At 46.8% G+C, this 13,628-nt stretch overlaps 1 protein-coding gene across 33 annotated transcripts in view; it reads left to right on the forward strand.

Moving 5' to 3' along the window:
* TCF7L2 (transcription factor 7 like 2) overlaps window positions 1-13,628 on the forward strand; it is a 250,272-nt gene that overhangs the window by 13,196 nt on the left and 223,448 nt on the right. For 21 of the 33 annotated variants that reach the window (XR_006209185.1, XM_042960715.1, XM_042960716.1 and 18 more), the window contains exon 4: window positions 529-597. The exons of the other annotated variants lie outside the window; for them this stretch is intronic. Coding sequence is in view for 20 of the 21 variants with exons in the window: in XM_042960715.1 (XP_042816649.1) it covers window positions 529-597 (69 nt within the window). In the remaining variant the exon portion in view is untranslated. The remainder of the gene's footprint in view (window positions 1-528; window positions 598-13,628) is intronic. 33 annotated transcript variants of the gene reach the window in all.

A 13,628-nucleotide genomic window follows, 5' to 3' on the forward strand; every position in this document is an offset into this window, starting at 1 on the left:
ATCGGTGGCCCCTGAATTCTGCCTGACACATTTGTTTTCCCCAAAATAGAATCGTGTTTAGGAGCAAGCGCCCAGTTGTCAGAACAGTGGGGGTCTTGTACCTGTTGCAGTCTTGTGGCTTCTCAGAACCCTTTCTCACTGCCTGTCCTCACACCTACGTGTCGCAATTCTCGTGGCTTTTTGCAGCACACAGTTAATTCTTCTGCAGCGTCCTGCTCAGCACACTGGCTTCCTTTATGTTTTAATGGGCGTCCGTCTTTCCTTTTCATGTCAATGATTCTCACTCTTGGCCCCCTCCCCCCTCCCTTTTCGCTTATTGAATAGACGCTTTTTTTTTTTTTTAAACTTTACCTTAGATTATGATGATTATCTTATCCATAGCAACAAATAAAAATACACAGGTCTTGATTGAATGCCAAGGCTGCAGTTCAATCTAGGAAGGTTTGTCTGCTATTCATAAACTGCTTAAGATGTTTTCTTGTAGTTTGTGACATAAGCAGAACGCTTTGATTTGGTTTCTTTCTACAGCTCCATTTTCAGTCCGGGAGCACACATTACTCTGCGTACAAAACGATTGAACACCAGATTGCAATTCAGGTAGGAAAATGCAAGAGATCCTGAAGCTTGAATTGTCAATAAGTAGGTCTCTTGTGTCTTTTATTCTCTGCCCCTTCCCCCGATCTAGATGGTGATGATGATGATGATGATGATGATGGTGGTGATCGTGGTGATGATGATGATGGGGATGATGGTTGGTGATGATGATGGTGGTGGTGGTGGTGACGATAGTGAAGGTGGTGATGGTGCCGGTGGTAGTTGATTGACTCGGGGAGGTGGGAAGCAAAGAAACAAGAGCAGAAATGCTGCCAAAACGATGTAAAGAATATGGAAAGAAAGAGGAGCCTGTGTTTTGTGTTTAGTTTCTTGATCAGGCGTAATGGGCACACAAGACCCCAGCTTGGCTATTGTTTTTGGCTTAGGGAAGAATCTTCATTTGAGAGCAAAACGAGGTGGCCGACCTGGAAGAATGGTGGGGGGAGGGGAGGGGGAGGGGGCTACTGACAGCCAGAGGGTTGCTTCCGGTGCATCCAGATCACGCTAAGGGGTGCTAAGAATATCACTTTCGACCCGATTGTCCTGAAATGTTGATTTCTCTTGGACCTGTTGATGTATGTCCTTAAAAGTGCTGGGAGGGAGAGGTGACAGAGCCCAGCTTCTGATGAGTGTCCGGTTTCCTGCTCATGTAGTGCTTCCATTCTCTTAAATCCAAAGGCTAAACAGATCACAGACTAATATAGACTCGGAGCTGAACTGGTGCCAGCAGAATGCAGTAGTGGAGGGAGAGCAGACTAATACGATTTTCGTCTGTCTGCCTTGCCTGGCTCTGCCAGGATGGATGTTACTCATGGTGTAACTAATGGTGCCGAAACTTCTGGAGTGTTCCGGTTTAACCCTCTGGAGAGAGGCTTTTGAAGCCTGTTGTGGTGATGGTGAAGTCTGGTTGTGGGTCTCCTCTTCCCGGAAGTGGATGTCGGTTGGTGAAATAATTTATGTTGTTCCGCTGCGGATAACTTGTGTGTCCGTCTGTGGTCTCACCAAACTACAGCCACAGTCCATCTTTGTAGCTGGCCCGTTTCAAATCTGCAGCTTCCTGGATAAGGCTTTTAGACAGCCATGGGCCCCAGCGACACTGTGAATTCTTCCACCAGTGAAAAAAGTATGGTTCTGCAGACATATTTATTTGATGGATTCCCTCACGGTTTTGTGCTTGTTTCAGGGCAACAGGAGCGTATTGGGAAAATATTTTTTGTTTGCTCCTGCCGTGTGCTGCTGATCTGATCTCTCTGTGTATTTTAGGGGAAGGTGGTTTTACCGCCCTCCATCCCCAAGTATTTTCCAGACTGATGTCTCTAGCTAGATGCCACACTCGTTCTTGCTGGCACACTTCCTGCTGGGCCTTCTGCTTCTTGATGTTGGCATATTGAGTCTTGCCCCCTGAAACTGGTTTAGTCTCAGGGCTAGGAGAGGGAACAGGCCCAAACCCTAGGTCTTGATGAATGGATAGAGGAACAGACAAATGTCCTGAAGCCTACTACATCTGGTGGAGTGCTGGAGAATCCTGTTGCCCGGGGTGTGGGAATCGGTGAGGTTGAATAGCATAGTGATCCCTATCTTGGTGTGGAAAGGCTGGCTGGGGCCATGTCACTGGGAGACCAGCCGAGACCAGACCAGCTGTTGTGTCTTTACACCTGTTGCTGAAGCGTCCCTTGTGAGACCGAGCAGTTTGACTTTCTCCAAACCACCTGGCACGGTGCAGGCCATGTGAAGCTCTTTCTCAGGAGGAAGATGGAGTAAATTACAGACCTCATTGTTCGGAGGACTGAAACCATTACCATTCCTCCATGAACAGGTAGTATTGTTCTCCCCTGCTTCTGTTTGCTAAGGCTGGATGCCCATGTGGGCAAACAGAGAGACATTTTATTAGAGACCCAGCACCAGCATGCTTTCAGAGTTCATTCTCCCCCAACCTCTGCTAGACCAGGACGAGGCCAAGCCACATGGCATCTAGCTGTAATTTTAGTTTGAGACGAGGATGGTGGTGCTCTGGGGGGCAGGACAGCTGACATTTTCCCTTCGCGGCGGTCTCCAGCACAAGGCTTAAGTGGGATGTGATTTTTGGGGCAGAATTTTCTTTCCCTGGAAACGTAAAACTGCTTCACCTTAATAAATCCTGCACTGCAATATGAGCTGAGCTTGTTGCTTTCCTGAGCTGGTTCCCAAAATAACCTCAAGTAGGGGGACACCTTGCAACCCATGAGATCCATACCCCTTGCCCTTCCCAGCCCTCCTGTAATCTCAGGACTCGGCCAAGTTCACCGTCGACATGAATGGCCTCCAGCTGATTCCTATAGCTGCCTCGTGTTCTTTTGAAAAAGTTTGGGCACGGTATCAGTTGCTGTGTTGGGATCTTCCCCGCTTTTGACAACCTCCCGACCCCTCTCGGTGTTGAAAAGACCAACATCACACAAATGGCCGTATTCTCCCTACGTGGTTAACGCCGATATAACTGGAATGACACTTAACAGACCTTTTAAAAGCAAGATGTAGTTATTTAGCTCTGCTGACTTTTAAAAAGTTTCATTAAAGTATGAGATAAATATGTCTTTAGTGGAGAGGTGGACCAACTTTTACACATGTGAACATCCACGAAACCATCACCCTGACCAATACATAGAATGGAGTTGGAACACTTTCTGTAAAGGGTTGCTAAATAGTAAATATTTTAGTCTTCGCAGGCCCTATAATCTCTGTGGCAGCTACTCAACTCTGCCACCGTGATGCAAAAGGAGCTAAAAATAGTATCTAAAAGAATAGATGTGGCCTTGTCCCAATAAAACTTTATTTATAAGAGTTGACAGTGGCTGGATTTGGCCCACAAACTGTGGTTTGCTGGCCCCTGAGAGAATATTACCAACCCCCCAGATGTCTTGCGTATGCCCTTCACCTCCCAGTCATCTGGCTTCCAACCCTCCACCCTGAAAACCCTAGCCCCACCCCTCCACCCTCCCCACCCTGCCCCTGCCAGTTCTCACGTGGAATAATTTTATCTATCGCCATGGATTAGTTTTGCCTGTTATTAAAAAAATCTTTTTTAATGTTTATTTCTGAGACAGAGAGAGACAGCGTGAGTGGGGAGGGGCAGAGAGAGAGGGAGACACAAAATCCAAAGCAGGCTCCAGGCTCTGAGCTGTCAGCACAGAGCCCGACGCGGGGCTCGAACTCACCGCGAGATCATGACCTGAGCCGAAGTCGGATGCTCAACCGACTGAGCCACCCAGGCACCCCGAGTTTTGCCTGGTTTTTAGCTTCATAGGGATGGGATTGTACAGAATGGATTGTCTCCTGTCTGGCTCCACTCAGCATTATATCTGAGTTTTATTCCTGTTATTGTATATGTGGCACTAGTTTGCTCTTTTTTATTGCCATCAGTATTCTCCGTAGGACTATGACACATTGTGCACATCCTTTCTATGTTCCTGGAGTTTTGGATTGCCTCGCATTTTCTGCTACTGTGAATAAGGTCCTAGTAACATTCTCACCCACATCTTTTGGAGGAATATGTGTGTCCGTTTCTGTTCTTCATATCCAAGAGTGGCCTTGGAGAGACACAGGGTAATACGTGTGTTTAGCTTTGCATTGATCTTTTGAGAGAGATGTGAACACGGGATTTCAAGTGTCGTCCCTGAAGTGCGCTGGCTCAGTGGTTGTATGTGTGTGAGTGATATACATAGGGGAGCAGTAAAATGAGCTAGGTGTGCTCAGAGGCCAGTTTGGCTTTTGGCCCCAGTTCCTAGGAACTCCTCCCACCGTCTTCCTTAACCTGGGAAGATTTTGCAGGCTGAATGCAGAGGTGGACCCACACGCTGCCAGTGCCTTCCAGAGAGCCGCCCTGCAGGTGACTGTGGATGAATGTGTAGGCATCCCTGTTGCCTCCCTGAAGACAGCTCTTCCTGGACTCCCCCACTCGTCATTATTCCAGCCCCAAGAGCAGTGTTGTAATCAAGGTCAAGACCCACAGAAGAGATTTCCCTTGGTTTTCAGAAGGGCTATTTCAGAACCAATTAAGCCTTTGTTTTAAGAGTATTTTGGCCAAAGGTTGATGTTTTCACACCAAGTCAGATGTGATTTAGGAAAAAATAACTCCACACACAGCAAAAACAAACTGTGTAGACCTTTCTTGGTTGTTTTTCTTTTAAGATGTGAAGTGGTGTGTGTGTGTGTGTGTGTGTGTGTATGTGTATGCACACGCTTGTGTGTGTGCGCAAAGACAACCAGGAGAGGCTCCAGAAGAAATGGACCATTTTATTTGTTTACACAGCTGAGCGGTGGAGACTTTCAAGTGTTGTTACTTTGCCTTCTGTCCTCAGGCTTGCACGTTCCCATCTGAGCTTTACCAAAGCATGTTCCTTCTTTTTGGTCTTCGAACTCATCTGCCGTGACTCAGTAAGGCCCTGAGGACCCTCCTCCAGGGCCTGCGTGCTTTCTGAGGTCAAGGAGGGAAGGGTAGAAACTGGAGAGTGTCCTGGTGCCGTATTGGCCCCTTATTCCCGGATGGGAACTTGGTGTTCAGTCTCAGCCATGTCTTAAAATGATGCTGTGAGTCGCGGTCCATCTCTTTGCCCAGGTAGACCCTTGGCCTCCGTGGTAAGAATGGCCAGAGGTTGGTACCAGTGGATTTGGCTGGGATGTTGGCAAGGGCCAACCCAAGTCCTGTATCTGACGGTGGTCTCTGGGCCACCCCTCCTCGTGCCGCAGGTTCTGTGGCCCTTTCAGTTCTCATGAGGATTTGCTTTCTTGCTTCAGGAGCAGATCTGGGCTAACTTCCGTTCTTGGTATAGTCACTTCCTCAATTTTCCCTCAGTCCCACCACCCACACCTGGCTGGGAGATTTCATGTCCCCTTTCCACAAAGGATGCAGTGTGTGTGTGTGTTTGCATGTGGGTGGGGCCATGACAGAGACTCGTGTCGTTTCACCAGACTCGTTGGCCAGTCAGCTCCTTCGGAAGGTTCATTCACTTGCTGCGGTGCTGAGTTTCTGCCTGACTGGCTGATTGAAGTCCATACCTCAGACTGTTCCTTCATTCGTTCAAAAGCATTTATTGCGTATCTCGCGTGTGCCAGGCCCTTGCAGACTTCATCCGTGGAGAGAACGGACAAAACCAGCTTGTTCTCATGGAGCGTAAGTTCTAGCGCTGTCTCACGTCCTGATTTGTAAGCACCCCATTTCCCTTGGTCCGATGGAGCAGGTTTTAGATACGACCTGGGAGTTGCATTTTTAAGCAGGGCTCTGAGTTTCAGCCTACTGAAGTTTGAGCATTGCTGCCCCAGAGTCTTTTGAAGTCAATCAGTTGATCGTTCATTGGCTGCTCCGTGCCCACTTGAGTACTTGAGGGCTGGCCAAGTACTCAGTTGGGATAACTTTTTCTGATTTTGAGTGAGAAGCTAGAGTTTGCCTGTGGGTTCCGCTGAGCTTTTGAGGCCTTTCCTTCTCCATGGTTCTATGAAGAGAGCCAGATACTTTTGCAAGCCTCAAGAAGGGGCGTTTCTTTGTTTATGAAAGAGTAGCTTGGACGGTAAAGTGCTTGGTCTTCGGGGTCAAAGGCAGTAACCACAGCAGATAATAATAGCAGCTTATGCTTATTGAATTCTCCCGAAGCATTGGGTCTGGTGTTAAGTGCTGTGTATGAATTATTTATTGATTCTTCATAACAACACAGAAGGGAACCCGAAAGATGTAGTTACTCGTATTATCATCATTATATCTCCATTTTGTAAATGAGGAAACGGAGACTCGGCTACCAGAGATATTTTGCCCATGATCAAGGAATTAGGATTCCAACCCCGGCAGTCAGACTGGAGAGAGATGATACTACACAGCATTATGCTAACTACCGTCTGCATAAAATAATGCTCAAGCGTCCAGGGGTTTCCTCACCCAGTGCCCACCAACCAGCTCTCCGGGCCGTATACAAAGGGATCAACCGGGAACTGCTCAAAAGTACGGAATCCTGGGTTCTACTCCTTAAAGATCCCACTCATTAGGACCAGGTCAGCGTCTCACAGACGCGATTAGGCATCACCCGGGGGGTTCGTTAGATGCAGACTGTGGCCCTACCCCCCGAGTGTTAGGTTCTGTGGGTCTGGGGTGGGCCCAGGCATTGCAGCTTTAATGGGTTTTTGGGTAATCTCGATGCCTCCTCTCTGGCAATGACACATTGAAAACTGCTGGACGAGGGCAGTGGTTCCCATCTCTGGCTGCGCGTCACACAGCCCCCGGGGGAGCGGCGTAAACGGTGCTCAGGCCCGGGCTCCACTGCGGCGCACCTGAATTGGCATCTTTAGGGGGTGGGGTATGGGCATCCCTGCTTCAAAAAAAGCTTCCCAGGTGATTTTATCATTGATTGATTGGTTGATTCATTTATTTACAGTTCATTTATCTGAGAGAGAGAGGATGAGAGGGCACTGGCAGGGGAGGGGCAGAGAGAGAGGGAGAGAATCCCACGCAGGCTCCAGGGTCTGAGCTGTCAGCACAGAGCCCCGTGCGGGGCTCGAACCCTGAGACCATGACCTGAGCCGAAATCAAGAGTCGGATGCTCGACCAACCGACCGAGCCACCCAGGCACCCCTCGCGGGTGATTTTAATGTGCACACAGGGTTGAGGAGCTCCGGTCTAGGGATCCTGGAATCTGTACCCCTTACCTACTTTTTGGGTGAAACGTGCATATAGTCTTGTTACAGAAAAACCGTCATCAGGGCTTCTGTTTGCTTGCTTATTTTGTTTAGCTTGACTCTGTTTCCTTGGAGGAGAGGAGGCCGGTTACACTCAGAGTTCTAAAGGATGCCTGTTCAATGGGAGAGGACTCTGTTTGGAGAATGTTCCATTAACAGGCAGTCACTGATGGTCATTGTCCCCGGAGTTAGGAACAGTGAGAGGAGGTGGGAGTCTGCTGTAGTATGCCAGGGGAACCCTGAAGCTGTCTAGCTCTGTTCAGGCTTCCAGGTCAGACAGACGCACATTTGGATGCAGGGAGGGCCTGACATTCTGCATTTCTAACACACTCCTCGGGTTTACTGATGCCACCAGGCCCCAAGCCTTTCTTGTCAGGTGGCGCAAAAGTAGAGCCTCTGTCTCTGTCTCTCTCTCTTTTTGAAAGATTTTTATTTTTATTTTTTTACCTGACAGAGAGCACTGGCACGCGTTGGGGACAGGGGCAGAGGGAGAGAGAGAGAGAGAATCTCAAACACAGAGAATCTCAGCACGGAGCCCGACGCAGGGCTCGATCCCATGACCCGAGGATCATGACCTGAGCCGAAATCAAGAGTCGGGCGCTCAACCAACTGAGCCACCCAGGCGCCCTTTAAAGATTTTATTTTTAAGTAATCTCTACACCCAACGTGGGGCTCGCACTTACAACCCTGATATCAAGAGTTGCTTGGTCTTCTGACAGAGCCAGCCAGCCTCCCTGCAGTCTGTTTTGAAAGGCAAGGAAACTGAGGTGCAGGGAAGTGATTGGTTCCCATAATTTGGTTGAAACAGGGCCAAGTTGGGAGACCAGGGGCCCAGCTTGGCTCTATGTCTATCTTTCAAGAAGTTACTATCTTGTTTAAACCAATAGCAACTATATTCAGTTGACTGGGTGAAAGAAAACAATCTTGTTTTAAGGCTTTTACTTCTATCATTTTTAAAACTGCTATCTGTTCTAATGGTATCCGTGTGTTTGTAGGAGTTGAGATCTTTGTATGTGTTCATTCTCCACCACATTACGGCACTTGGGGCCCAGCCTGCGTGCTTTGTAAGCGGGCTGGTAAGGATGCAGAGAGGTGGCCTGGTGGTCCTTGGCTTAGGACGACCAGGAAGGATGGACACAGCTGTTCCATCAGCCACGTGTGTGCCTTTTAGGGGCCATAGCAGGTGGTGTAGACGTCTGATCTGTGGCAGTCAGCAGGTAGCGTAGACGTCTGATACGTGGCCATCAGCTGGTCGTATGTTCTTAGTAACTCTGTTTTAGAGGTTGTACTTTATAATTCTTACTTTTTACAAAGTCCCTGAGAATCATGGGGCTGTTTAGCTAAACACAGAAATTTCCAAGTGGGTTGTGGACAGGCTTATTAAGCTTCGCACTTAATTTGTCTCTGGAATTTGGTTTGGTGCCGTTGTATCAAGTCCTGATGGAACAGATAAGTGGTTGCAGATTTTTTTTTTAACGGTTTACCTTGAAATCTCAGCACAGTCTTCACTCAAACAGATATGGCAGCAGACCATTATTCCTGGAGGTTCCACCCAAATCCCTGAGTGCCTGGCAGTGTGTTTAACATGTGATGAGTAATACACTGAAATTTAAAAATATGAAGCTTAAATGCAGGCATATGTATGTTTCTGTGTCTCTAACATGTTCTGAAAAGAAACATTAGAATCAAACATACTCTGAAGTATTTTCACAGAACTTCAGTTTTTTAAGGGATGCATCTGGAAAAACACTTGGTTATACGAGATTCACCATCCGTTAGGCATGGACTGGGAATGGGTGTGTCTTTGGCGGGTAGAGGGGGTGAATGAGATGGGATGGCTTAGTGTGGCGTCTCTCAGCTGCACCACCATTGACTACTCGGGTTGGAAAATTTTTGTCTCACCGGGGACTGTCCTGTGCGTTGCATGGTGTGTGTTTAGCATCATCCCTGACCTCTAATGTCTTCAAACCACTAGCACCTAACAAACATGTCTCTAGGCCTTGCCACATGTCCCCTGGGGGCCCAGATTCCCCCCTCCCCACCCCGCTGGGAACCCTCGAGGTTTTGGTAGCAGTACCTCTGCATTTGAAAGGGACTAGGTACCAGAGGAGGTGGGCAGGTTCAGCTCCTGCTTCTGGAGTCCCACAACCTGGGTTTGGGGGGCGGTCGGCCAAGCCTCAGTTTCCTGACCCATGCAGTGGGGACAAACGGTAGTACCTGTTGGCAGAAGGTTGTTGGGAGATGAACGGAGATACAAGGCAGGTAAGAAGTGGGCCAGAATGGCGGGTAGATGAGCGCTCGGTAAATGCGAGTTTCTGTTCACCACTGAGAACTGCGTGAGGTACCTGTTTGCAGATTTAGAAGGAGTCTTCTACCGACATGCATTGTGTGTTTTTTACTTCCTGTCAGAAACGTCACACATGATAAATTTGATAACCTGGACTATCTTTGCTGGGTAACAAAGATTTATGACTCCTGTTGTTTGCCGTTTGCGTTTCTCGTATGTCACTTAAAAATTCTGCTTGGTCCTTGTAACATCTGACTAGAATGGAAGCCCTTCGGAGATTGTGCCTTCCTCATCTTCGTATCCCTAGAGCATCCTGCAGGAACGTGTGGGACATTGTAGGCGTACAACCTGGGGTGTGAGTGGGTTTAAATAATGCACACCGAGGGCAGAAGGGGAACAGACGTAAGTGGGTTGGGTGGCTGTGTATTAGAGGCGGGGTTTAACATTTTTCTCTTAACAGTCCCTGCAAAACATGATGGGCAATTATGTATATCATGATTAATAATACATATCTTATATAGTGCATATATACATGATATCAGTATTTACTATCTTTTGTACTCAATGAGACAATTTGAGATAGACCTTCAACCCCTTTGTTGACTTTCTCTGGTATCTCGTAGCCTGACCTCAGCCATCTTTCATTGCATGAATTTGCACCCTGTGTTAACGACTATGGCATCACTCAAACCATGGTTAACCACAGTTGAACTGTTCTATATTTGAATGTATGTAATATATGGTATGTCATATAATATAAATTACGTAAAGTATAAGTATATGTAAATACATAAAACATTTTTATGATTGTCTTCTGAGTTTCAAAATGCTTGGAAGTTAGTTGGTTTTTAAAAGCAATATTAGGGGCGCCAGGGTGCCTTATTCGGTTAAGTGTCCGACTTGGGCTCAGGTCATGATCTCATGGTTCGTGGGTTCGAGCCCCGCGTCGGGCTCTGTGCTGACAGCTCAGAGCCTGGAGCCTGCTTCGGATCTGTGTCTCCCTCTGTCTCTGCCCCTCCCCTGCTCTCACTCTGTCTCTCTCTCACTCTCTCAAAAATAAATAAAGATTAAAAAAAAATTAAAAAAAAATAAAAGCAATATTAGCATTTTTTTTTTTTCCCCTTAAAGGACAAGTAGTTTTTTCCCATTGGATCATACCATTTTTCTCAGGCTATGGCAACTGTCATTAATTCCTGCAGGCAACTTCAGAAACCTAGACGAGTGTTTTCCTACCTGTGGGTGGATGAATCGACACAAGCAAATTCATCCCTTTTTGTTCCCAAACCTTGTGCCTCCCAGAATTTTGAGGAGGAGGTGAGGCACCAGAATAAACAGCTTCGGTGGTTGAAAATCAGAAATTGTCCAGCCCTTGAAAATGGATGTGTTCGCGCCGGTAGCCTAGAGGGCCTGGGGGGATTCTTTTCGCCCGGGCTTTGGTGAGACTGCCCTGTAGGGAAGGGAGCCTTGTGTCAATAGTTTCTAAGTTGATTCGGTAAGCATTGTTGACGATTGAAATTGAAGAATTGTGAAGACAATTCATCTTGAGGAACAGAGCACATCGGGTGTGAGCCCGGCTGCTGGGGAGCAGACATTGACATACGGGCCGTCATCAAACTAATTGTTGTTTGAATTACCTGTTATGATCCGATGACAAATCTGCCTTGCTCCTGCCACTGGAGCAGAAAATGTAGCTTGAATTGGCGTGATGTTAGCAAGTGTAAACTGTACTTCAACAAGATGGATAAACCCAATTATGGGGCAGACCTGTAGAGAGAAAATCCATTTAAATCTCGTAATGTTAAGCAGAGCTGTGTTTAATTCATTTGGACCAATTTGGGAATGATGTATGAGTGTTGGTGAACATTAGTCAAAGGGGGGACCACCTGGGGGTAAGGGATGCGCCTGGGCTGGCGGCCGCTCTGGGGAGGCAGCTGGGGTGTCGTCTCAGCAGCCTGCACTAATGGCGGGGAGAGGCAGAAATGACAAAACGATGTACTGAGTGCTGCTAGGAGAGCCGCACTGTGCAAATGAACCAATAAGGAAAACATATGAAGCAGAAATGAAGGAGGTGTTTTCCCTAAATGCTATTGACAGTCCAAAATAGAAAGGAAATTTGAGGTTCCTCTTCTGTGTTTCCTTCCCGGGTACGCTTCTGGGTTTTTCCAAGCCTCCTCCCAAGGAGGCCGAGGAAATGCTTTTTATTTTTGCCTAATGATGACTGAAAAGAGAGAGAGAGAAGAGGGAAAGTGACATTTAAATTGATAATCTTGGGGGGGTATTTAGTTCTCTATCGGAAAGCAGTTAAGAGGGGATTATTATTCTGAAATACATATATTATGCATATTTGGAAGAGAATTTGGAAGGCTTGGTCTATCTAAATTTTTTTTTTTTAATGGCTAGTGAGTGGTGACCCCGCTTTTCATGTAGTAGGTGGTTTATATATATTGATGAGGTGAATAGAAACATTGAACTTCAGAGAATTAACTTTCAGGGCTAAATACTGGTATTTCCCACACCTCAAACTCCTCAGGATGTGTAATGACCTTAGTCTCCCAGTTTTACCCAGGAGTTTGCATTCCCAGGAATTTTGTGATTTAATGTGAAAATTTATGATTTTACTTTTTACTGTGGCTTCTAGACTGTTGGCTTTCCCCGAGGATGTTTTTGGAAGACTTGAACTTCCTTTTATTTCGGAAAGAGCTGATAAAGCCCCTTAATGGGTTGTCTCGCATGGTTCTTTTCTTTTCGGTTTGCGCATTTTCTTCTTTCTTTCCTTTTGTGGACTGGACTGGACTTGGAGACTTGGCTTGTTGAAAGGCTGGAGTGCACGAGGAAGTCGGCAGTGAACCGCCAAGAAATTCATGGTTATGCACTTTCGCCCCCAGTGCCCGTAAATCTAACCATTGGGAACGCTGGGTGTAAATGGAGGTTAAAGCCCTGAGTTTTTTGTTCCTGTAATTGGGGGGTGCAGTTCATCGTATGGGGTTGTGGTGTAAGGTTTGTGTCCATTCCGGGCAAATCTTTTCTCCTAGAGGCAGACCTGTTAGGATTTTACTTCCTGGCGGTCTCCACCTTTCAGCTCAGTTGAAAAATCAATAAGGGGATGATAATAAAAAATTAAGGCTTTACAGTAATGGTTCAACACTGAATTCTGAGAATCTGAATATTCTGATCTCGTTTACCAGTAGAATCTAGTTAAACAGCGTTTTGGGATAATTGAGTCTACTGTTGCCACCAAAACCCACCGGCGCATTTTGCCCTCAGTTTGACCTGCCTGATGGTCGACCTCCAATTCAGAACAAGGAAGTCACGTAATTAAGTTGGAACTTCGAGGAAACATTGAGATGTGATTCTGAATTTGAAGGTCTTTGCTCTGAAAGGAGCGTCTCTGGCACTCTGTGAGTTTTCTGGGGGCTCTGTTTGAGTTGGCTTGAAAGCAATTGTCACAGGTACTCCTGAGGGTGGGGTATAGACCACGTGAATTGAGCAGGCAGTGGATAAGGGGATTTCTGGAGATAGACCGCAAAGGAAAAGAAAGCATCCACTTTGTGGGTAGAATGACGTAGAGATGAATCTTTTCAGGGCCCTGGAGGGCTGCTTTCTTGACGCACTTGTTACGTTCTGGTATTATAGCAGAGCCGAAATCTTGCAAGAAACGTGCGCAGAGAGGAATTTTTGTCCTTTTGATTAGCTCCTAAGAGGTCATAAATATACAGCAAAAGACCTAAATCAAACAGTAAAATCAAATAGTGAGCTAATGTCAACACTTTAGCTTAAAATAAATGATTTTCTGAAGAATTGGGCTTTATTAATGTATGGAATCTGTAAGACTCAATTCAGAAGTGTTTCAGGACTCACAAAGCTCTGAACTTGATTCTTATCCTTAAAAATCAAAACCAGGGGCGTCTGGGTGGCTCAGTCAGTTGAGCATCTGACGTCGGCTCAGGTCACGATCTCACAGCTTGTGGGTTCGAGCCCCACATGGGGCTCTGTGCTGACAGCTCAGAGCCTGGAGCCTGCTTGGGATTCTGTGTCTCCCTCTCTCTCTCTG

This window comes from Panthera tigris, chromosome D2, assembly GCF_018350195.1.
Source record: "Panthera tigris isolate Pti1 chromosome D2, P.tigris_Pti1_mat1.1, whole genome shotgun sequence".
In the NCBI taxonomy this organism is placed as follows: domain Eukaryota; kingdom Metazoa; phylum Chordata; class Mammalia; order Carnivora; family Felidae; genus Panthera; species Panthera tigris.